At 40.5% G+C, this 23208-nt stretch overlaps 1 protein-coding gene across 2 annotated transcripts in view; it reads right to left on the bottom strand.

Annotated features, from left to right (window-relative positions):
* Nucleotides 1-23208, bottom strand: part of Daam1 (dishevelled associated activator of morphogenesis 1) — a 109600-nt gene that overhangs the window by 14932 nt on the left and 71460 nt on the right. Inside the window, exons 14-21 of one of the 2 annotated variants that reach the window (XM_048793056.1) lie at nt 23059-23208; nt 22656-22763; nt 15927-15956; nt 14688-14794; nt 7837-7921; nt 3137-3243; nt 1404-1492; nt 208-376 (exon numbers count right to left, since the gene is read on the bottom strand). The exon at nt 23059-23208 is cut by the window's right edge and continues 132 nt beyond it. In XM_048793056.1, coding sequence (XP_048649013.1) covers nt 208-376; nt 1404-1492; nt 3137-3243; nt 7837-7921; nt 14688-14794; nt 15927-15956; nt 22656-22763; nt 23059-23208 — 845 coding nt within the window. The remainder of the gene's footprint in view (nt 1-207; nt 377-1403; nt 1493-3136; nt 3244-7836; nt 7922-14687; nt 14795-15926; nt 15957-22655; nt 22764-23058) is intronic. The other variant, XM_015480943.2, reaches the window with a different exon arrangement.

Genomic DNA, 23208 nt, shown 5'->3' with positions numbered 1-23208 from the left:
CCCCCCCCCGCTCCGAACTTGGGGGATGCCCATGGTTATGAGAGAGGAGAAGGGAGTTCATGTGAGAGAAGAGTATTGACAAAGAGAAGTTCAAGCTGGAGATTGGAGTGTCATGGAGGCCAAGGAGGATCAGAAAGAACAACTCAAGCCCAACCTAAGCACCCAGATGCTGTTAGTGCTGTTAGTGTTGGAAGATTCTACACTTACTTGTCAATACTGGATTTTGTGTCAGCAATCTTGTTGAGGCTGGAAATCTTGAATCCATAGGCATTGCCTCTTTGGCCTTTATTCATGTAATTTCCAAATGCCAAAACCACCTCTAGCAACTGCTTGAGGGCGCCACTCCTGAATACTTCTTCTGAGCCAGAACGAATTGCTTCAAAACAAAACACGAAAACACAACTATTATCACCAGCACTTTCAGTGATACCTGTCCTAAATTGACATACCCTAACAAATATTGAAGATGTAAAACTGGGTCATTAGACTGCCAAGGAACACTTTCAAAACATCTAAACCTGAAGCAAAGGATAAGGGGACATCCACAGATGGCTATTGATTCGTCTCCTTTCTCAGTCCTTTTCTGGTCTGACTCACCAACCTTGAGCTTTTAGGAATACATGGAATAGCAACTCTTCAACATTCCTTTGCAAATACTTTCAAGCCTGGGGTGAGTCAGATCAGTAGGATTAGTGATCAATTCCACTGATAAAGAACTGATCAAATATGTTACATGTTCTAGTTTGCAGGTGTCAAAACAGGGATTGAAGCTCAAGCAGACTCTGATTCTAGTTCACATTCTGTAACTGTGTTTTCCGGTGGCCTCGCCCACATCTAAAATATTTAAAAACTTAACAACCTCAAATATACCCTTAGAAAAATGTGCTAAGGCTCTGTTGCAAGAAAGCTAATTGCAGGTTTAATGTTAGTAATGGTCAAATTCATTTCTTAGTTACACCCATGTGGTCAAAAGCCCAGCCATGCAGTTGAACTCAGGAGGTATGCCAGGCCAGGCCAGCATGCCAAGTGCTGACCTTAAGTAATTGTCCATAACTGTCCATTGGAAGTTCAAGTTTACATTTTTTTTTTTTTTTTTAAACCAGGGGCACTTTATCACTGAGCTACATCTCTAGTCCTCTTCATTTTTTATTTTGAGATAAGGTCTTGCTGAATTTCTGTGGTTAGTCTGGAACTTGTGATCCTCCTGCCCAGTCACTGGGATTTACAGGTATGCAACATGGTGCCCAGCTGTCTATCAGAATTTCAAAAGATTTAAAAAAAAAAAAAAAAAAAAAAAAAAAGAAATCACCACAGGGGCTCTGATTACTATGTTCATTTGGATGGAACTTGTAAATGGGCACTTAAGACAAACATCGCTCCCAACCTAGGTGGCTCTGCTTTACCTTCTACTTTGGGTTTCACTTCTGCCACGCGCTCTGCAAACTTCTTTTTGAAGTACAGCGATTGCAGTCTTTGCTGGTAATGATTGATTCTGTAAGACCAAGCATGCACTGATCAGCATTCACTAAATACAAGAGCCCATTTCTGCACTGGATATTTGGGCCATTGTCCCAGAGCCCTTAGCTCCAACCAAATAAGGCAACTACTGAAAAAAGGGAGAGGCAGCTGCTGTTGCTAAAGCCCCCTTCATTTCCTCAGAGTGCCGGCAGCTTGAACGTACAAGAGATGAAAGGAATTAAAGTGTAAGGGCTCTCCACCTACTGCAAATAAAGGGCAGCTTCCCAAGTTGACCTTTTCACAATATTTGGCTTTTGGCCAAACTCTAAAGACCTGTCTCCAGCATGCTGCCCCTCCATCAATCCTCTCCTCACTCTCATTCCCAAACCTTCCTTTTTCTTCACAGTTAGCTCCTATCTGTTCCCCTCAGGGATGGCAAGCTTTGCCTTCTCAGGCAGCAACTAGAGAGAATAAGGGTGCACACTGGCCTCTCATCACCACTGAGCTAAGCTGTCTTATTGCTGGGGGTTAGAGTAAGCCTTCTGAAGTCAGTGCCTAAACCATTTATGGAAGAAGTTTCAGTTCAACTATACCATATAATCTAACAGACCTGAGTGGGCAGCCCAGATGCTCCTTGTATTAGGTGACCTTGAGCAAGTACCAAAACTCCTCTGAGTCTCGTTTCCCTTGTTGGTAGGTGGAATAAAATACCTCTGTCCCTGGGATCTCCCCCAGGCAGGTCTGAGAAGAAGATTAAATGAGATGATACATGCAAAGATCTAGATGCTTAATAAGTGGTAGGTATTGCAGGTGGCTATTTACTTGTCTATACTGAAGATTGTTGGGTGTACCTGTCAAAATTTCAAAGTCATTCTTTGTCTGACATTAGTACACAAAATGGCAAATTGTGATAGAAGAAGAACATCAAAAAATAAGTCTGGACATGGCAGGAATGCAGAGAGAGAGAGAGATGTGTTCCCCTTGGCTGCATTTGTAGGCCTTTAGCACTGAGGGGAAGAACTGCCCTGAGGTTCACTGAGTGTTTCAGGACCATTGCTCCTTCTCTAATGCAGAATCAATTTGCTAGGCCTGGAATGACAAATAGACTCAGCTTACATGCCAAACCCAATTATGAGGCAGAGACTGCCTCAGGGCTTTCTGGAGAACGGCTCAGAAAGCTTGCCAATGCTCCCCTCTGTGGGAAGAGTGCCACGATTGATTAGTGATGTCTGCATGTGTCACGATTTGACATTCAGACCCTGGCCATTCAGTTATGGCAGCACCAGGTTGACATTAACAGAGTCTGACCATTTTTCTTTTTCTATTTTATAACAATCTTGAGATGCCAAGGTACTAGGATGTATGAGTACTGTCCCCTAAACTCAAATTGGTGAGTACTGACTGGAACTAGGAAAGTTAAGGCTTGCTAAGACCAAAGTACATAAGCCAAAGGGACCCAGAAATAGAGATGGTTGTGAAAAAAACCAGCCCTGATCCTGGCTTATCCATGGAAAAGAACTCACATAAACAGAACAATCAAATTCCACATAGACTTAAAAGATTTTAGAATTTAAAAAAGCTTTAAGTTGAGCCAGGTTAATTGGCCCAAGCAATTTAATGCGAATTGCCATTACTAGGGTATGAGACATCTTTCATTTTTCGGCATCTTCAAACTCACCGGCTCATCTCAAACAGAAATCGATCAGCCTTGGCCATCCGATCCAATTCATGCTTATGTTCCTCCAACAGGTCAATATCACTTTTTTCAGGAACAAATTTCAAAAGCTAAAAAGTACATGCAAATATTAAATCTAAGGTTAATAACTTAAATCTCTGCAGTAAGTTTTCACCATTCTAGCTAATTTGTCCCAATATGAAATTTTAACTTTTGTTTAACATATAAACTCTGCTCACAGGTCTATGTTACAGTAGAAATAATTAAATATTTACATTTTTACTTGAAAGTAGTTAAAAGATTGACATCTGGCACTTTCTTATTCTCTACTACCTCTCAAGTCAGAGTTGTGGAAGTTCTCTACCAGGACCCATTTTGCACAGGCCATTAGAAAGAGCTGAGAGATTCAGCCCTCTCATTGAAAGTGATATAACTGAGGACCAGAGAGATTAAGCAACTCACCCAGATTACAAAAGCAAGTTTGTGTAACTGTCAGAAACAGAACCCAGGTTTCTTTGACTCCTACCTCCAGGCTTATTCTATTATATCATGATGGAATGAATGATCCTATTTGCATTTTTCCATTCAATTTGCTTATTTTTCTTCTTATCTAATTACACCTCCTTTATTGTTCCATGTAGAACTAATGAGAGGAACAAAGTGGGATCTGATGTTTTTGATTCCATGCTTTATTTTGGAGGGAGAAATGATCATGGAATGTGGAAAAATAGAAACAATAAAGTTGAAAAAGTACTTCTGTGTGTCTGATTTCCTTTCAGTTTGTGTGTATATGTGTAGAACTATGCAAGCATACTATTTTCTAGATCAAATGCCCTTTGATTTTTTTTTTTTAATTACACTGATCTTCTGAACTCTGAGATCCTCTCTGTAACTTGGTGCTGGCATTGGGTGGTCCCTTTTGTAAGGTTTTCAAATGTTTGTTGGTATTTAGCTGGAAGACTTCAGAAAGAGCAGTGAGCCTGAGTGCTACCAGCAGAGGAAGAGAACTGGAACTATAGGGAAGGAGGCATGGGATTCAGGCTTTCTTTTGAGGGCATTAGGATATCCCTTAAACATCTTATGTAGGAGAACGAGTTTGTACTTTTAAAAGATCAGCATGTTTATGGAATGGAGAAGGAAGTAGGAGGGATCAAAATTGTTAGGGGGTCATGAGCAAATAGTTGGTGCAGTCATCCAGGTGAGAGATGGTGGTGGCCTGCATTGGGTGGGGATAGAAGATAGATTTTAGTGCTCTTTAGGAAATTTGAATAGCACCGGCCTGACTTGTAATGGATGAGTTGTAGTAAAATAAGGAGGAAGAGTCAAGGATGAAGCCTGGGCTTCTGGCTCAGGGAAAAATATACAAAGCATAACAAGAAGAAAAGCCGGGAAATGGCCCAGGGATGGGAAGGTGGGTTTTGTGGTTGCAATTACTTGCAGGAGAACCAAAGAAGGATTTCTAGGAGGTCGTTGGACATATGGGTCTGAAACCCTAAAGAGATGTATTTGGAAGACAAAGTCATGGCATTGATTGTAGCAGAAGGGCTACTAAGCTCATGGATGTGCGTGACATAAGTAGAGGAACTGTCCAGAGGAAGAAATTCAGGGCTGGAGAGAACCAACAATCAAGGGATGAGGACAAGAGGAGGAGCGTTCAAAGGAAGCAATGGAGAAGGTACAGCTGGAGAGGCCTGTGCAGTACCACAGGGCCAAGTGAACCATGTGTCATTGTGGAGCAAGTGGCCACTGGTGTCACATGCCACTAAGAAATGAAAGAAGGACTGCAAAATGTCCCCTGGCTTTGGCCACAGGGAAGTTCTGAGTGTCCTTGGTGAGAACAGCTTTAGAGAGGCGAGGCAGACAGACTGCACATTGGGTTGATGAAGAGTGACTAAGAGGTGAGTGTGGACAAGCTGTCAACTCTGGCTAGGTCACAGAGAGAGTGAACAGTTAGCTGGATGAGTGTGTGCAAACGTATGCACATGTGGGTGTATGTATATGTGTGTTAAAGGCTGAAAATTCGACACACTAAGAGTTGACAGGGCGAGGTTGAAGATCTAGGGGAGGGGCCGTCAATCCAGCTGGACCCCTGACTAGAAGGAAGGGACTTCGCCAGAGTCTTTTTCCTAAGGAAATGGAAGCGGGGAGGACAGAGGAAAGCTGGTGCCAAGGTGTTCACACAGGTCTGGTGGCCAGGAGCCCTGAGGCATTGCTATTCCAGTGTTCAAATGGTGACATTGGACAGGATATTCAATCTCTTATTCTTCTTCAGAGAATAGAGGGAAGGAAGGCAGTAGGGCAAGGAGAAAAGAGGAGGAAGGGGGAAGAGATTTGTTTTTCTAATGCTTAGTTTGGATTTTTACCTCCCAGGCAAGGAATCTCAGTTCTAGTCTCTGGGATCCTTTTACCAATTTGCACAGCCCAGTGCCCCAGCTAATCGTGTTGAGCCCACTGGCCAGTCTCAGGATAACACAACCACAATGTCTCTTTTGCTACTTAACAGGAGGACAATAAGAGACATGCTCAAGAATTGGTCCTCTCAAAGGAGAGTCAAGAAATGCACTGAGTGTAGATGGTTTTAAGAGGGGAATGGAGAGTTAGGCAAACACCTGGGAACAAGGAGAAAGATATTCATTCCAAGGAAGACAGCTCATCTGACATCTGAGCGCAGCAGGACAGGAAGGAATGAGCATCCTAATGCAAATCACAAACCAGAGTAAAGAGATGCTGGTATTAACCTGTCTCTGCCAAGAGTGGTCTATGGAAGGAAAGGGAGCAGAGGTACAACAGTAAAATATGGAGGAAAGGGAAGAGTGTGGGAGTTGACCAGAGAGTGAGGCGCTCACAGAATTATCAGGAGAGACCAGGTCAAAAATATCCTTGGCCGGATTCTGCGTCAGTAGACAGATTTTCTTACTTGTGTTTATTTGAAGTACGTTCTATTTGCACTGCAAGCTCTTTTGGCAAGATTTTGGAATCCTTTCCCTCAAGGAGGAATTTTGCTGGATGCAATTTCACAGTAAACAGATCCTGTGGAATTTTAAACATATGACCTTGGCGATAGGGGCTTAAGACGGAAGGACTAAAGCAGCTTTACACATTGCTCTGTACTCTGGGTTAGCGACTGGAAGGCAGAGTGACCTGGGAGCTGGGGAGTGAGTGCTGAGGGCCACCAGGCTCTCCTCTTCTGGGGCAGAGACTGTTCTGATGGTTGTATGGTGAGGGAGGGATGAGAACATGGAGGAGCGAAAAATGCTCTAAAAAAAATGGGGGGAAAGCTTTAAAACTACTCATACCAGAGCCTCCTGGGAGACTTGAGACATAGTCATTAATTATTTTGATAATTAAATCAAACCTCTTGAGGGCAGCATGAAAGTTTTTCTCTGCCAAGTTGTGAGGGTTTTTCCCTAAGACAACTCCAGCTACAGAGGTTGTAGGGAATGCAGGTCCATTTTGGGGAGAGGGGGATGATGCTGTATATCACTCCTGCCTCCTGTGTGTCTGAGGCCTTTGAGGACATCAGTGAGGACCATGGAAAATGCACACGCAGACAGAAGGACACTCTAGCCAGAGTGGCCTTGTCACCTAGGATCACTTCAGTAATGCAAAAGACCCTTTTCTTCTGCCCTTAGAGCTGAGCATGCCTACAGACAAGACCCTTTACACGGTCTGGAATCGTGGTCTCTTGGACCCACAGTTGACCTTACATGGTTCTGGCTCTAACAAACATGGACCCCCACCCTGGCCTGAATCAGTCAAAATATGATCCCCCACCCCCCAACATCTCACCAAGGAATGAGACAGAAAGCTCAAATAATCTTGGAGTATCCTCAGACTGTCACTACAAGACTCAGAAAAACTGAGGCTCAGACCAAGGGGCAGGCCTAAGAGACAGGTGAGAGAGCTGAGATAGTGTTGGTTCAACAATCTGGATGTTTGCAGACAACAAAACAGAGTTGCTGAATTACACATGCCATAGTTGGAGTGGCTAAGTGGAAATGCTATAGAAATACTGCACAAAGAGAGACCAGTTTTTCACATTAGGCTGACTGCTTGGCCACAGATAATAAAAATTACATATATCCACCATGGGTAAATCCCACTTGCTAGCCTGAGCATTTGAATTTACTGCCATTTTTTTTTTTTTTTAACAGAAGAGGGTGCCATACATGAACAAAGACAAGATTTTTCCCCAATAAATTGATAGTTTACCTACTGACACATGAATATTTAGATACAAATGACAGTGCTGGGGGGTTTTGTGCTTGATGGCATGATGAGCCATGACCAAAACATAGATTATATTAAGAATTTAACAGAAATCAGTATATGTAGTCTAATTTGTGCATAATGCTAATAAGATTCTCAATGTCTCATGAAACAGATTTTCTACTCAAGATAGTATATTTATATGAGATTAATTATGTCTCAGCAAAGACATAATAACTTAACTGCAGCATGAGGGACAGAATCTGGCATTGTGGGACCAGGCATTTGACCAACTTGTGACCTTTCTTCCCATCCATCATTTCGAGAAAAATGAGAGAATGAAGTCATAAAAGAGCCATATGCAACCTTGGTTCAACCTTCTTAATTCAGAGATGCAGAAATTATCTATTAGCAACAACTGAATTGTGTCACTATGCCCCTCCCTGTGGAAAAGTCAGCTATAACTTAGGTTTCAAAAAACCTCTGCTACTCACCTGTTCCAACATGTCCTTGGGCAGATCTTCTTGTTCATCCATTGTTAGAATTGCCCGTTTGATTTCATCATTGGATAATTTCAACCTGGAGATGGAAGATTTTTACGTTGTTAGCAATGCTGGCATGAGCAGCACTAACATTTAATACAACTCATTTTGCCACTCCAGCTGCTGAGTTTCGAGCACGGTTTTTCTCAAAGTCTCTCGGTGAAAGCTTCTTTCCTGACAATATAGGATTTTGAAACTAAAAATAGGGTTTTGAAACTGCTTTAACATTCTTTCGGGACTTGGTAATGCTCTGCTGACACAGAGTACAAAGCTGCTATGTTCTATCTTTTAATTTCCTAAAGCAAGGGATCCGAAAATGGAAATAGGGAAAATACGTGCAATCGTTTTCCTTTATATACAGCATCCATGAATTGCAGGTGAGATAACTAAATCCCTGAGTTTGCTATCAGGTTAAAAAATAGACTTTGAGAAGGTTGCAAACTATGCAAACTATAGCTCATGTATAAGCACTTCATAGTTGAGATGTTTTTACATATGTTATTTCATTTGATTCTCAAAAATAATTTTGTGGTCTCTTTTTTTTAATAGGTGGAGAAACTGAGGCTCACAATGGCCAAGTGATTTACCCAAAGTCAAACGCAGAAAGTGACAGTACCCATAAAGCCCAGCTCTCCTGTGACTGCTTATCTCCAACGTTTTTTTTCTCTCTAAAAACAAATGCTTGTCTAGTTAACATCTCATAGGTAAGGATCTGTGCTTTTGCACAAATCCATTTTCTGTTTTTCTGTCTACCATAAACTTAAATTCTAATTTAATTAGGAATTTGTGACTTAAGTCAGGATAACAAAGTGTGGACTATAGAATATGAGTCATGAATTTAAAATACACTTGTACAAAATGTGTTTTTATAGTGGTCTTAATGGGGGCAAATAATCACAATCACAATATTAGCTGTGACAGCAGTCATTCCTTTGCTTTACTTATAAAGCCACATTTACTTCTAACATGCTACTTCCTTACCACCTAATAATGTGGTACACTATTAACATCACCTCGTCTGTCCTTTAGTCTATGATTTTCCAGGAGGATCACATTCAAGACTGGAGATAAAGACACAAACACAGATATAGAGCAAGATGTACACGTGCCACATGTAACTTTAGAAGGTAAGGAGGGACTTTGGTGTCAGACAGGCTGGGCCCCAATCCTGGTTCTGACAATTTCTGGTTGGGAGTTCTTGAAAAATATTTTTATTGAGCCACAGTTTTCTCATATGTAAAACAGGGATAATAATAACTACATTAAAAAAAAAGCATGCACTCATGCATAAGGGTTAAGTGAAATCCACATGAAGTACTTAGCATAGTTCCTGGTCATAGAAATATGGACTCAATAAACTGCACATGTGCCTTACAAGGCACACTTTCTTATGCCAGAAGAGAAGTATCAGTACTTTTGTGACCTTAATATTCACATGCTCATTAAGTAGTGCTTAGTGTGGTTATTATGAACACTTCCCAAAGCATATTCACACCCATTATTTCACCCGTGTTCCCTATAAGAGATAGCATTAGGCCTGGGAGTACTAACAAGGAACTGAAAGATGTATCTTAATCTTAAAGGTGATTGTAATCTTTGGGAGAACTGAATGGTAAGCAGAAATAGGCAAGACCCAAAGGTGTGCAAAACATGCACTCCCACATAAAGGCGAGGGCTGGCTGGGTGGGGAGGACTCCAAGGCGGTTGAAGAAGCCATGACCCCTAGATGGAATTGGAAGGACATATCACTGTGGACACCCCTGGCTTATCCTTTCCTTTAGATCTTGACATGATTTTGTTCAAACTGTCCACCCAAATATTTAAACTGCATGTTGCTTCATGTGCCAGTGAACAGGAAAGAGAAGGGACACATTTGGACATCCTATTGTACTAACGCCTTTCTCTTCTAGTTCATGTTCTCAAATTCAATTTTAGCATCTAGGCAAAATGGCAGACTCTCCATTGACAAATAAATAAGAACCTCGTCTGACCTGTAGTGCCATCGTGACCTCCATGCTGTGGAGGGCAACCCTGTCCCTGGCATATTCTCCAGTTGGTTTCAATCGTTCTTGGGACAATCACTGCTTCACGAACATGTTCACTAGAACATCTTGACAGAAAATTCCCACAATTAAATGGAACCACTTAGCTAAGCTGGCTGAGTAAAGTATACTGAGAAGGGAAAAAACTGCATGGATATCAAGGACTCAAGTGCCCAAGTCCGGAACAGCCCTGAATTCCAGGATGTACACTACAGGCTTAAGTCCATTTCAATGCAAACACCATGGTGTGGTCTTGGAAGGCCAAGGGAAGACTGACGCAACCACTAATGAAAACCAACCAGCCAGGGGAAAACATCTATAATCATCATAAGAAGAGCTCTGCATATAAGAAAAAAAATTAATTAGTTCTGTGTCCTTTTCACACCAAATGGAAGAAACCATTTTATGGTGTAGTTCTGCTCAGTCCTTCTGTTTTGCATTTAAAAGAAAAGGAGTTGAAAATCAGAGCGAGAACAATACTTGAAGTATCAGATTTGCATTTCATTAGCTCCCCATATGGAGTGCAGAACTTTTTGCTTTTGAAATTGTATATATTTATGCTCCTCAACCCCCAGAGGCTGTCTGGACTAAACACTAGCTCTAATTCATAACAATTCTGGTTTCTCTTAATGTGGTCCACAAAGGGACTGGAGACTTTAATGGATAGTACTTAAGAAAATCTACCTGTCAACATAACACCATACACGTGGCCTGTTGGATCAGAAAAAGAAACCTGACCTTGGGGGAGGGGAGAAGGGTTCCCCGCCGGCTGGGCTGGTTCTATAGGCTGCAGAGTTCTTAGTATCATCTGTCATCCACAGAATGAGTGTCTAATCTCTGTAATTTAAGGACCCTAACAATTCTAGGCTTTTAATTGCTTTTAAAGCTTGGCAGTGTTCTGGCATGCTGGAGGGTGGCACCTTTAGAGACACCCATTTCAACTTTCTTTACAAGGCAGGAAACAAACCAGGCATCTTTAAACAGTATTTAACTCTACCTTGCTCTACTCAAGCATTTCAAAAATTTGCGGAGAGAGCTGGAACATTAGGCATAATTAAAACAAGTTAAGGATGGATGGCTAGATCAGCCCTAGCTCTGTTTCAGTGGATTGGAGCCAAATCCCCCTATTTAAAGTAGCTTTTTGTGGTTTACGACACCCTGACTGCCATGTCAAGTGAGTATCTGGAAAAAAAAGAATGGCAGAACACTTCATAAAATTGTGTTTTAGGTGGGTTCATTTTGTAATATAAACCTGCTTCCAAGTTTCTTTTTCTCTCTTCATTTTTTGAAAGAAGAGGTCTGTTTTGGAGAATAAAACTTGTGTTTCAGATGGCTACTGTCGCCCATATACATACAATAGAAAAGCTGCTTGAGGAACTATTGTAATAATATGTGCTCATTACATTGGTTTTTGATAGACAACCAAACAGATCAAGTTCTTAATGGCTTCTCATTCTGAGGTATACCCTGCCCTCTCCATTCTTCTCCTGAGTTTGTGAAAGGCATGTTCCTGGGTCCCTGGAGCTCCCCATTCAAATTCACACCTCTCTGAGAACTTGACGACTAAAGTTGTAAACAATAAACACCTTCCTTACCAGGCGTGAGGAGACCTGCCTGCTTGGCTCCAGAAGGCCACTGCAGGTTCCTAACAAGGGGTCCCCTAGATTTTGTAGCATGTGAGGAGAGCTCTAAAATATAACCAAACACTGTGGGCACATGGGCCCATGAAAATACAACCCATGGAATATGCCACTGGCTCTCACTGTGTTGGACTTTGGTGCTAATGATTGCTGGGAAATAAATCCTTCATCAGCCAGATAACAAATAACGAAGTTTGCTAGACTTTGGGATTGAAATACATAGGAAACAGGAAAGATGGAAAGGTAGGAAATCTTGACATCATCTTTGAAATAATCCTAGTCTTTGTCCCTAAGCACAAAATCAGACTCCCAGTCCTATCAAGGGTCCCTCATCAGGTCTCACATGGACAACAGAAAGACTCCTATCTCATGGCTCCCCTGCACTCAGCTCTTGACCCCTTCCAACTCATCCTGCAAAGCCCTGAGACCAAATTTAAAATGTTAATAAAACACATACTGAACTCCTGAACAAACTGCAGTCTCTTGATCCCACGATGTATAAACAGGCCATTAACTGAGCGGCTACCACATATAGGCACCTGCCAGGGACTTCACACACATTAGGGCTAATTCTCACATATCCACTACAAAACTACTACTTTCCTGATCTTGTTGAGGAGAAGGTTATTATGACTTGACCTTGGGCTGACTCATGTCCTTATAAAAGCATAAGATGTGAATCCCAGCCTTTCTTACTGAGTATCATGCAATTCAGTCTATGATCCTCTGCTGCCATGCAGGCCTCTCTTGATTGGCTGCTCCAAGCCTCCATGTAACTCTGCGCTTTGGGACCCACTTCTTCCGGTTACTATTGCTGGAGCCCCTCTCATACCTGGTTGAGCTCCTGTGACCCCTGACTTGTTCCTTGTTCACAAGTCTTCTCGCATGTGTCATTTTTCTTCTCCCGTCAGCCTTGAGCTTTCAAAGGCAGCAACGCTACCTTACGTTTTGGTAAATCCTCTGGCACCTAGCACAGTGTCAGGCAAATACAGGCTCCAAAGTGGGGACTGTCCAGAAAAAAGGTATCAGATCCACTTTCATTTATTTCTTCCCTACTTTAAGGCTTTTCCTAGCTTTCTTTTGTGTATAGGAATAAATTGTCAATGAAAAGGGGAGAATAAAAAAATTCGAACTGGTTGAAAAACTAAATATAATACACATTAAATCAGCTTGATTATTTTCATTTTTAGCACAGCACATTTAACATGTCAGCCTGCGCTTTGCTGATGGGAGAGTAAAACATCTCATCACGGAGAGAAAAGGAAGTGGTACTGAATCCTGTGGGAGAGGAGGTTTTAAACCTAATCAATAAGGCACAACTAACAATAAGGTCAACTGGGACCCAGAATTACTTTGTTAGCCACAAAATGCCTTTTAATTGTGCTCATTGTAACAAAACATACTCATCAAAGTAGATTTTAATAGATAATCTAATAGATACAACACAAGGTCTTTAAATCATCTCCCAGAGAGTTCAGACACATACAAGTTCTAAGTCACTTTCAGCTCTGACACTTTTAGGGTAACAAGGGAATCATACACCAGGAATAAGAAATAATTCCTTCAATAATGGAAAGGGAAACTTGCCAGAAAGAGTTGTAACCTTATCTATAACTAGTGTAATTATCCTGGCTGGCACTTAGCATTGAGGATAATCTGTCTATAAGAAACTAGGTCACAGTTTTCACTCTATAAGCAGTTTGACGCTAAAGAAGTTCAGGGTGATAGCTCTCTTTATCAAGCTGCTTTAAAGTATTCATCTGGATTGCAAAAGCAAAAAAATATATAGGGAAAGTGTCTCACATTAAACACCACACACACACACACACACACACACACACACACACACACACACACACACCTTTCCCCAAATCTTTATTTAGTTTTGCACTTAAGAATGTTATTTGCAAGAAGATAATAAAACAAACAGTTCACGCTATAGAAGAAAACTAAGCACACCTTGAAAGTAAGTATCTTCTTAAGGCAGATAGATACTTTATCTAACCTAAGCATGGTTCATGAAGCAAAAATTAGAATAAATACAGCGCCTGCCCATTCACATAGCTTCCAGCTAGAGCAGAAATGAAATACTAACCGGGTGGTTCATGTTACCTTACAAGTTGCATTAAAATTCAGGGATCTCACTAAGGTTCAATTTCTCTTTCACTGAAAGAAACATTTGCTCCCTAAAGTAACATGTATCTAGCCAACAATCAAGCTTCCATGCTGAAAACCTAGCAGCAGCGTTTTGTGTTAAAAGAAACTCAGTCTAAGGGGATCTAATAAGGACCTCTACTTTCCCTCCCTCTTTCCTGATAGTCACCTTATACCAGCCTCATGCACATATGACATTCCTTCCAAAATGTAACTTATCTTTAAAGCCCCACATTCAGCATTCTTTACATCTCCATGCCTCTCATAAGCATTGGGTATCTTTGCCTACTATGAAGTCTCCTTCAGAGAAAAGAAGAAACTAGACACAGAAAAGTTACTTGAAATGCTCAGAATGACCTGACAACTTTGCCTCAAGCTACAATCAGATTCCAGGCTCCCCAATTTCCTTTCTTCTTTTCAAGTTCTACGGCTGTGATGGTTCACTAATTATAAGAAAGATTTCTGAACAGGGCTGAATGGGACAAATTAATATTTCACTGAAGTTTGAGATTTACACAGATTTTTAGGCACAAAAAAACTCAAAAAGAACATGAAATCATATGAGCTTAAAATATAAAAAGGTGAAATACAGGAAGCAAAATAAAATAAAGAGCCATCAACGTGGGTCCTGATTCTGTGACAGTGTTACTCAAAGACAGCCAAGAAGTATAAAACCAGTCAAGTCTACTTTAAAGGCCTGGGAAGAAAATATTGACTTAGGATACATTTTAATTTAAATTTGGAAGTCTGTGGAAATGAAACCCTAAGAGAATTGGCATCCAGCTCTGACATATTTCACTAGGGAAAGTGACCCCAAGAGTCTTCCCTCTAAACAGAAGGGAACCCAAAGATCTGTACTCAGCAGGTACAATTAAAGAGATTCAAATGAAATGATAAATGCGTGGCTTTGAGCCACAAAATAGAAAAGTTGGTCCTACTAGAAATGTTTACTCAACCTCAACAATACCTTGACAGCAGGATGTTGCAATTCTGAGCCCTCCGACCATCAATCACTGAAAGCTCTTTGACTTTCATTTTGGAACTCAGTGTGTCATCGGTGGCATCTGTTTCTTTCTATAAAGAGCACAAAAGAAATCCATCAAAGTCAGTGACTTTCAGACACCAGACTTCACATTTTGTGTACACACGCGTGTGCACGAGTGCGCGCGCGCACACACACACACACACTATACACTATACACATACACAGATGGATGAGACTGAGATGGTGAGGTGGGGAGTGTAGGGAGGTGGTGGCATTGAAACAAAGGCTACAATCTAGTTAGTTGGTAAAGAGAAATAAGAGAAGCTGACCACCCACATTTGAAAAAGCATTATCTGGAAGAACAGAGCTTCCAAGTTGAAGATGCTAAGCGTGCATAAATTATCAATGAGTGATGCCCTCCTTTTGTCCCCCAAATCCCCACAGACAGCAGACAGAAGAACTGTCATTATGAATCAAGCTCAGCTGAGGCTTGCCATTGCTGGTCCCGCCAATTGCAGGGTCCATTCACCCCAGAACCATTTGCATCCTGAGCACTTCAAAAAGCTGAACAATAAACCCTCCCAAACTTCTTCATGTGCAACAGGAAGCTCCCAAGGCCAGATGGCACCTTTCATTACACTGGAAGCTTAATGGACAGTGGGGAGTGGGCAGCTCAAGACATGAGCTCAGTTACCTGAATTAACAATGAAACACCACTTCAGATTCTGGGCTGTACTAAGCAGTGAGGGCCAGTCGCAATTATGGTGGAATAGGCAAAAATCAATTATATATAAAATGCAATTTGATTAAACTGCACATCAGAGGTTTAGATAATAACAAAAGGTTCAAGGTGAAGAAAACACGGACCAGTTTGATAAATAGCAAATTTGGTATTATTAGTAGTCAAGATCAATTAAAAATGGATTATGGTGTTTTAAAAATGTAAGGAAACCAAAGAGCTCTGGAACTGTATAACAGTTTAGGAAATAAAGGCAATATAGAATCTATAATATGAATCAACTTGAGACCCAAAGCCAGTGTCTCTTGTGCCGAGGCTTCAGGCATACCTCCAGATATAAAGTAAGAGTTGAAACCCAATGTGGAATTACCTAGACATTGCATTATACTCTCTAAACAACAAAACAGGATCACTGAGAAGTTTTGAGCTTATAGTGAGCCAAGAAGTTACATTAAGCAAGGTTTAGGTAGTAGCTCACTTACCTGCTTGGAGTTACTGTTCACAAAGAAATCCTACAGCCATGGCAGAGGCATGGAAAAGGCAAATCAGATACATGCAATTCAGAAATCACAGCAACAAATGGGGGAAAGTCAAAGCAGTCAAGGAAATTGGTGGTGCAGGGTAAAAGATGATCAGTGCTCCTGCGATCGCCAATGAGAGATGATGACTGTGAGAATCTGGCTGAAGATATAGTGAGGAGCACAGCACAAAGCACTGGGGTAGAGGAAGATGACTACATGTGTTGCACGCAATTGCCAATGTTGGTAAATGAAATTTAAAATGGAAAAGGACTTAGAATACGCCAAAGGGACCCAAGCTGTGTAAGGAACAAATTCTCTTAGACTGGGCTCCATTCACTTAACACATAAATTTTTACTTGAGTCACCTTTCCATTGTTCAGTACCACCAGAAAAATATTATTTTGGGGTTGTATGTGGGAATAATCTACTATCTTCTTATATCATAAGTGAGGATTAAGAAGAGACAAGTTGAACAACCTAAGTCGGTGATATTAACCCTCAGTATCCCTAAGAGGGTCTGAACAATGCCTGAAGGTGTAAGGGGTCTGCATGAGGAAAAGGAACATGCAATCCAGAGGCAAGCAGTGGTTCACAGGATGTGCAGCCATTGGTGGCCCATCCCGACTGCCCCAGGGCTGTTCAAGTACCCTGGGGCAATAGCCTCATCTTGAAATAGTATTTAGAAAAGACTTGGAGTAAAGAAGGGAAAGAAGAAGAGGTAATTGACATGTTATGAGAAAGTGACAGTTTTTTCATTGCATACTTTTGCAAGGCTGGAATGAATAAAGCTTTGGTGTGCAAACACACCCCAGTTTTTGGGTGAACAGCTTGCACAACCAGCATTTGCTCAGCAGATTCCTTAAGGTCTCATTGGTCTTGGCAGCACTGCCAAGGCCAATTTTACACAGATGAGCCGTTCACATAATTCTTCTAGTGGGAAACAGAGTGTGTCTTCTTCCCCTTGCTTTACCCATACAAGGAGGACTGTTTTGCTAGAAAGGCATTTACAAAATAAGTTGATAACCACAAGAAATATTTTTTCTCCTCTGATAGCCCAGATTTCTTTTGTCCCTATTATAACTGCCAAGATTTCTACTCAGAAGCTCCTTAGGACTCTTCTGTGAAAGTAGTTTCCTTTCAAGGGCAGAAAAGACTATGGTGAAATGAACCCCATGAGGTCATCTTAACCCTTCTTCTGTTTTTTTTTTTTTTTTCCCACCCTCTTTCTTAAAGAGAAAGTTGCTACTTGAACTTAGATCTTGCTCCATCTGGCCATCAAAGATGAAACTTATGAAGTTCTCTGGCCAAGTATCCTATATCTTCTGATCCCATTTATCAGGAAATTGGGACTTCTGACCTCTAGCGTACTAGTCTATAGAATCAGGCAGCTGTCATTTATTGGTTGTGTGACTTGGGGCTCAGTTTATCTGTAAAAATGGGGTCAACAGCTAGATTATTAAATGTGAGGATGCAGGTCAAGCATCACTCACAGTACCTCACAGTCATTTATGAGCTCAATACTAGAAAGGTATCATGTGACATTATTTTATTGTTCAAACTGACAATCAAGTTCATGTTTTGCCTCTTTGTTCTTTCAGCTAAGCTGCAGAAAGGCTGTCAAGATTTTCCTTTGTTACCACCAGCAGCAATAAGTATGACTGTTAATAGCTATGTCACACATCTTATCTTTCCAGAGGTGAGGATAAAGAATACCATGGGAGGATTTGGTTAATTGCTAGCCTAAAGAGTACACTTCTTTAAAAAAAAAAAAAAAAAAAAAAAAAAAAAANAAAAAAAAAAAAAAAAAAAAAAAAAAAAATATATATATATATATATATATATATAAATCAATGGACCTTTATTTAATCAATTAATTTATTTATTTATATGTGGTGCTGAGAATTAAACTCAGTCCCTCACACATGCCAGGCAACTGCTGTACCAGGGAGCCATAATTCCAGCCCAAGATTACACTTCCTTAAAGGTCTGTTAATTAATATATTATGAATAAAAATCACAAACCTTATGAGTTTCATTACAAGGGGCATGTTAGAAATAAAGATGCTTCCAGGTCTATTTGAAGAAGTAAGTTAATATTCTTTTTGGAACCTTAAATTATTCACTCAAAAATCAGAAGGGAATATAAAAAGATACTTCTAATTGGCTTTGGTCAAATATGATAGGATCGCCTATATTTGGCTCTAACAGGATGTCTGATTTTTCTGGATGATATGGTGAAGTGCTTAGGGCTTGGAATATAAATAGAAAGTTGGCACTTGCATTTTCAGGAACCACTGATGATAGAGTGCTCTAAATAGGAATCCACAAAGAAGAAATGACCTAATACTTCATAGATAGTGACGATCCTTATAGGAACAATTCTCAAACTTTGAAATATCTTGGTAAAATCTGATTAAAGGTGGGAATTTCACTACAGAAAAAAAAATGCATCTACTAATACTTACATAAAAATCTGTATCTGATTAACCCTTACCATGAAGCCCAGTTATAGAACCTTTAACCTTACATCCAGACTGAAAAAAAAAAAACAAAAAAAAACACTATTCACAATTTTCTTTTTTGCCTTCATATGCCAAGGGTAAGGGTCAAGGTTGCTGAAATAAATATGTTAAATCATATCATTTTTAATGTGCAAATTAGAGGTACAGAATAATGAAAACTATAAAAGGAAAAAAACTTTGAACATTTATAAAACAGAAGAAGATATTACTCATGTTTCACATGGGACTCAAAAATGACTTATATATTACAAATTAGAAGTAAAGGTCAGATTTAGTAAATAAGAGATAACTACTGTCTAGTAAAGACTGGACACTAGTTATCTCTTGTTCCCTAAATCACAGCACAGAGGATTTGAAATGTTATATCATGTACTGATAACAGGATCTTAAATGAAGGGCTATCCTTGGGCAAAGAGTGGGAGGAAGAGAGCCGGAGTGTTAATATGTTGCTATAGAGCCATGACTCTCTTCCATTCATTCTCCTTCTGTTCAACTGTATAGATAAGGAGAAATGAGTTTACAGCATGTCAGGAGGAAATTTTCCCATAAAACAGACATGAATACTGCTTAATTGTATCTGAAATAATACTACTAAGCAACATGCTACACTATGTACTAAGTCTCTTGTGGCTGACTTGGAAATCAGTATTGATGTAGTTTCAGTGAGGAAAAAGAAGTCCTGAGATTCAAGAAATTGACTTTCAAATGACGTTTTGGAATGTGAGCAGGGAAATAACGGCATGCTTTTAAATTCCATTTCATGTGCACGTAAGCTTACACAATCAGCTCTGCACACCTTTGATAAATGCACTGGAAAAAAAATCTGAATAGGAGTGGTCTTGTTCTTAAAACTAGAGTTAAAGAAAATCCTCTACAAAGTCTGGTATTCATAATGAATAAAACCATGAATTAAGAACAAAGTGAAACTGAGAACTACGCCACTGATTATGCTACCTGTTGGGGCACTGAATACATACTAAACCAAATTTTCAGTATCTGCAATATAGGAATAATATCCTCCTCATGGAGTTAAGGGTAAGTATTAAATAAGAAAATAAGCAAAGAACTCTTAGAGAGTTAAATTTTAGGGTTGATAACATTGAGAACTATGTTTATAATACTCAGCATCAGAAATGTAATGGATACTTAATGCTGATTATCATCTTTTAGTTCACATTATGGTTATTAACAGATTTTCTCGCCTCTGCTTTTATACTGTATGTTGTACTGTGGAACTCTGCAAAAGTTGAACACATTTTAATCTTTCAAAGTACATAATATAAATGCTTGATTTTAATTATATTTCTCAAATCAACCAGATGTTTTATATACATGTGTTTTATATGCGATGTTTTATACATATATATGTTTACACATACAAGCAAATGTATGTGTAAATGTGTATCTATATTTATATAGGTATACATGTGTAATATAGACACGTATGTATATACTTCCTAAGCGTCATTCCTCATTCAACTAAATAAACTAACCTGATATTGCTGAGATTTCTCAAATTCATACTCTGTGTAGGGTCCTATTGCATGCATGCAGGTAATGATATTCATGTCTCCCCTTGCCTCTCTGAAATATTTATCTAGCCAAACAACTGGATGTGGTCCAGAGAGTTTGACGAGGGTTTCATAACTCAGCAGGGAGGAAAGAGGAGACACCATGGAAAAAAAATAGGTTTCCAGTGTTCATTTGGGGATAGAAAAGAGAGCAGTTCAAATGTGGTGATAATTATATAATGTACTGCCAAGACTGAAATGAAAATGCATAGTTCTTTGATGTTGCCATCGTGAGATCAGGGGACATTCAATGATAGGAACTTTGTTTCCTTTACTCTGTACTACATATTCCAACTAGAATGTCTGTATCTTTTGATTTTTCTGGCTCTCAACATTTAGTAAATCCAATAAAACGGCTTAAATTACCCTCATTTGGAAAATATACTTATGGTTTAAAAATTCTCATCTCTCGTTCTTGTGTCAAAAGGTGTTGAAATTTTTCTTCAGGAAGTGCTGCTGAAAAATCTGGTCACAACTAATTCTACTTACCAATCTACTTAGTGTTAAGTACAACTAACATGTTCTAGTCTATCCTGATTGGAACAGCTACTGATTGCTTAAACAGTGTTGGTTGCTAGGAGACAATTACCCAATTGCTGGGCTTTCTGCAATCCCGTCTCCCAGAGCTCTTGAGAATTGTCCACATATTTGTCCCAGAGCATTTTGGCAGCATCTTCCTGCACCTTCTGCTGAAAGCCAGTTAATTATGAGTCTTATAACCTTGGGTCTTTCAACCACCTGCCTTCATAATAAATGCAACCCACGTGCCCAGACTTGAACAGCATCATTTGGGATACTGCTGCTTTCCCTTCCATTAAAATACTTCTCTAAGTTCTCAAATCTTCATTTTAGGCAACCAGCGTGGACCAGCATTAGCAAGTGAAACTCATGTGGAAAAGCAGTGGGATATGTAATCAGGTCAAAGGATCATTTGAATTACTAGGAAATTTGCTAAAATGTCCTATGACTTCATGACAAGGCCCAGGGGATACCCTTCCTGGGACAGGAGACTGGGGCAGTGGGAGGGAGAAAGCATGTGGCAGCCAATCAGCCAATCCGTCTGATGGGCTCAGAGCACCTGCAGGATGACTCCACACATACTCTTTGTTTGTTCTTTCAAAGCTAAGCTCTCTTGCTTTTTACTGGACAATGCCATACCTTTGTTTTCTTCATTTTCCTTTATTTGGTGTGTAATATATTGTACAAGTTGCCTTCTTATTTATGGAGGGGCCCAGCTGAGGGTCCTTGTTTTTTTAGGGTTTATGTCATTATGGCAGGTTTTATTTCAAACTTTATTAAACTAGCACAATAGTTGCTAGAGAAGCTTGTCCTCTCTTTGAGCAAAATATTCTGGCTAAATATACTCCCCGCCCCCCTGAAACTCCCCATTTCAGATGCATTGAAGACCACTTGAAATAATAATGAAAAAAAATCTTTAGCTTTTGCTTCTCCCCTAGTTTCAGTCCATCTTTTCCCTTGGTGCTTAGTATTTTTCTGAGACATTCTTTCTTGGGAACCAAGCCAAGTAAGCCAACTAGGAAGTCTATGGCTTGCTTGAGGGTACTCCAGCCTGGGCATGATTCATGCAGGAGTGCAGGGCCTTCTCGAGCAGCCCAAGGAAAGCCCCAGTGGGGGTGCGTATTGTGGGCTCCCTTGACCATTCCTCTCCTTCGGCCAGCCTCTTTCTCCTCACACTCCTGGCTTAGTTTTCCCTTCTCAGGAATCTGGTCAACTGTTTGGGCCCCACCTTTCTTTTGTTCTTCTGGAACTATCCATATACTGTATGGATATGAAGAGTCTTGTCTACCCTTAAGAACTCTACTAATAGGACGTCTGGAGGAGCAAGAGGTACCATTTGGATGTGCCTAGGGCTTACCCAGAGATGATGCCTGCTGGGTCTTGCCAATGTGAATAGCTGGCAAGCACCAAGTCACGTGTTCCTGCTGCCATTACATAAGATTTGCTCACTTTTCCGTAGCTTCTCTGGTGCTGTTTGGGTCACTGCCATCTCCACACTTACTCAGCTTCTGCAAGCCCCCCACCTAGCCTATCAAGCCTATGACGTACAGTTAAAAACTTTTCCGCAGGTTCTAGTTAGCGGCCAAATTATAGTATTTACTAATGCCGGTGCTTCTAAAGCATCCAGCTATTTCAAAAAGCATTTTGCTTCTGAGAGTATTCATTTGATGTGTACTTTTTAAAAACTCAGTAAACCAAAATGGCTTCAGAAACAAATACTGTGAGGTGACAATATAGGTCACATATCTCCCTATTTTTTTCCTAGCAACCCATTTTGACTACACACAGTGACAATAAAATACAGACCTCTTTACACCAATGGAGACAAGGTCTTGGACACATACCGCGATACACAGAGCTCATATACCTTCAACTGTTCACACACGCACACCGACAGGCACTTGAACGAATATGGGGACACACACACGGTGTTGCTTTGCAGGAACATAGCAGGGCAGACCATGCGGCACAGAACTAAGATGCTTATCAGATCACAGTTATGGCAGATGGCCTGGGGATCATGCACAAGGACGTGATTATTTTACTTTTTTTGGCATCTGTAGGGCACATGCTGTTACCTGCTGTCTTTGGTAGGCAGAGAAAGTTCTTTCCAGGTCTTCGAGATCTAGAATTTTGAAGACTTTTGTGTCATCAATTTCGGTCCATACCGTTCCTTCCAGTTTGTTCTAGAAACATCAAGTGAATAAGTTTCTCTGGTTTTTAGTTGTATACATAAAGAATAGACATGGTTATTTCTAGAAAAAGTGCTGCTATCCCCAATTTTTCATTCTACACAACACTCAAACAACTTGTCAATATTTCAGAAGCTTTACCACTTAAATATCTGAGCGAGTTAGAACCCTGAGTCCACACAGGAAAATGAAGTCCTTTAGCAGTCAGGGCTATTTCTTTCTTTCAGTGAAGACACACCGAGTGGCTAAGGCTAATCTACCAGCAGCAACGTGGGAACCAATGGCTCACCTCAGGCAGCTTCAACCAGTTGAAGGACTTCAGGGCATTTGTGGGCTGAGGAATGTTTTTCTTCTTGAGTGCCAGTCCCATTGGTGCACCGGGAGGTGGCAAGACTCCCCCTAAAGGAGGTGGCCCTGGGGGAGGGGGAGGGCCTCCTGG

This window comes from Marmota marmota, unplaced genomic scaffold, assembly GCF_001458135.2.
Source record: "Marmota marmota marmota unplaced genomic scaffold, marMar, whole genome shotgun sequence".
In the NCBI taxonomy this organism is placed as follows: Eukaryota; Metazoa; Chordata; class Mammalia; order Rodentia; family Sciuridae; genus Marmota; species Marmota marmota.
This window is presented reverse-complemented; position numbering and strand designations above follow the sequence as displayed.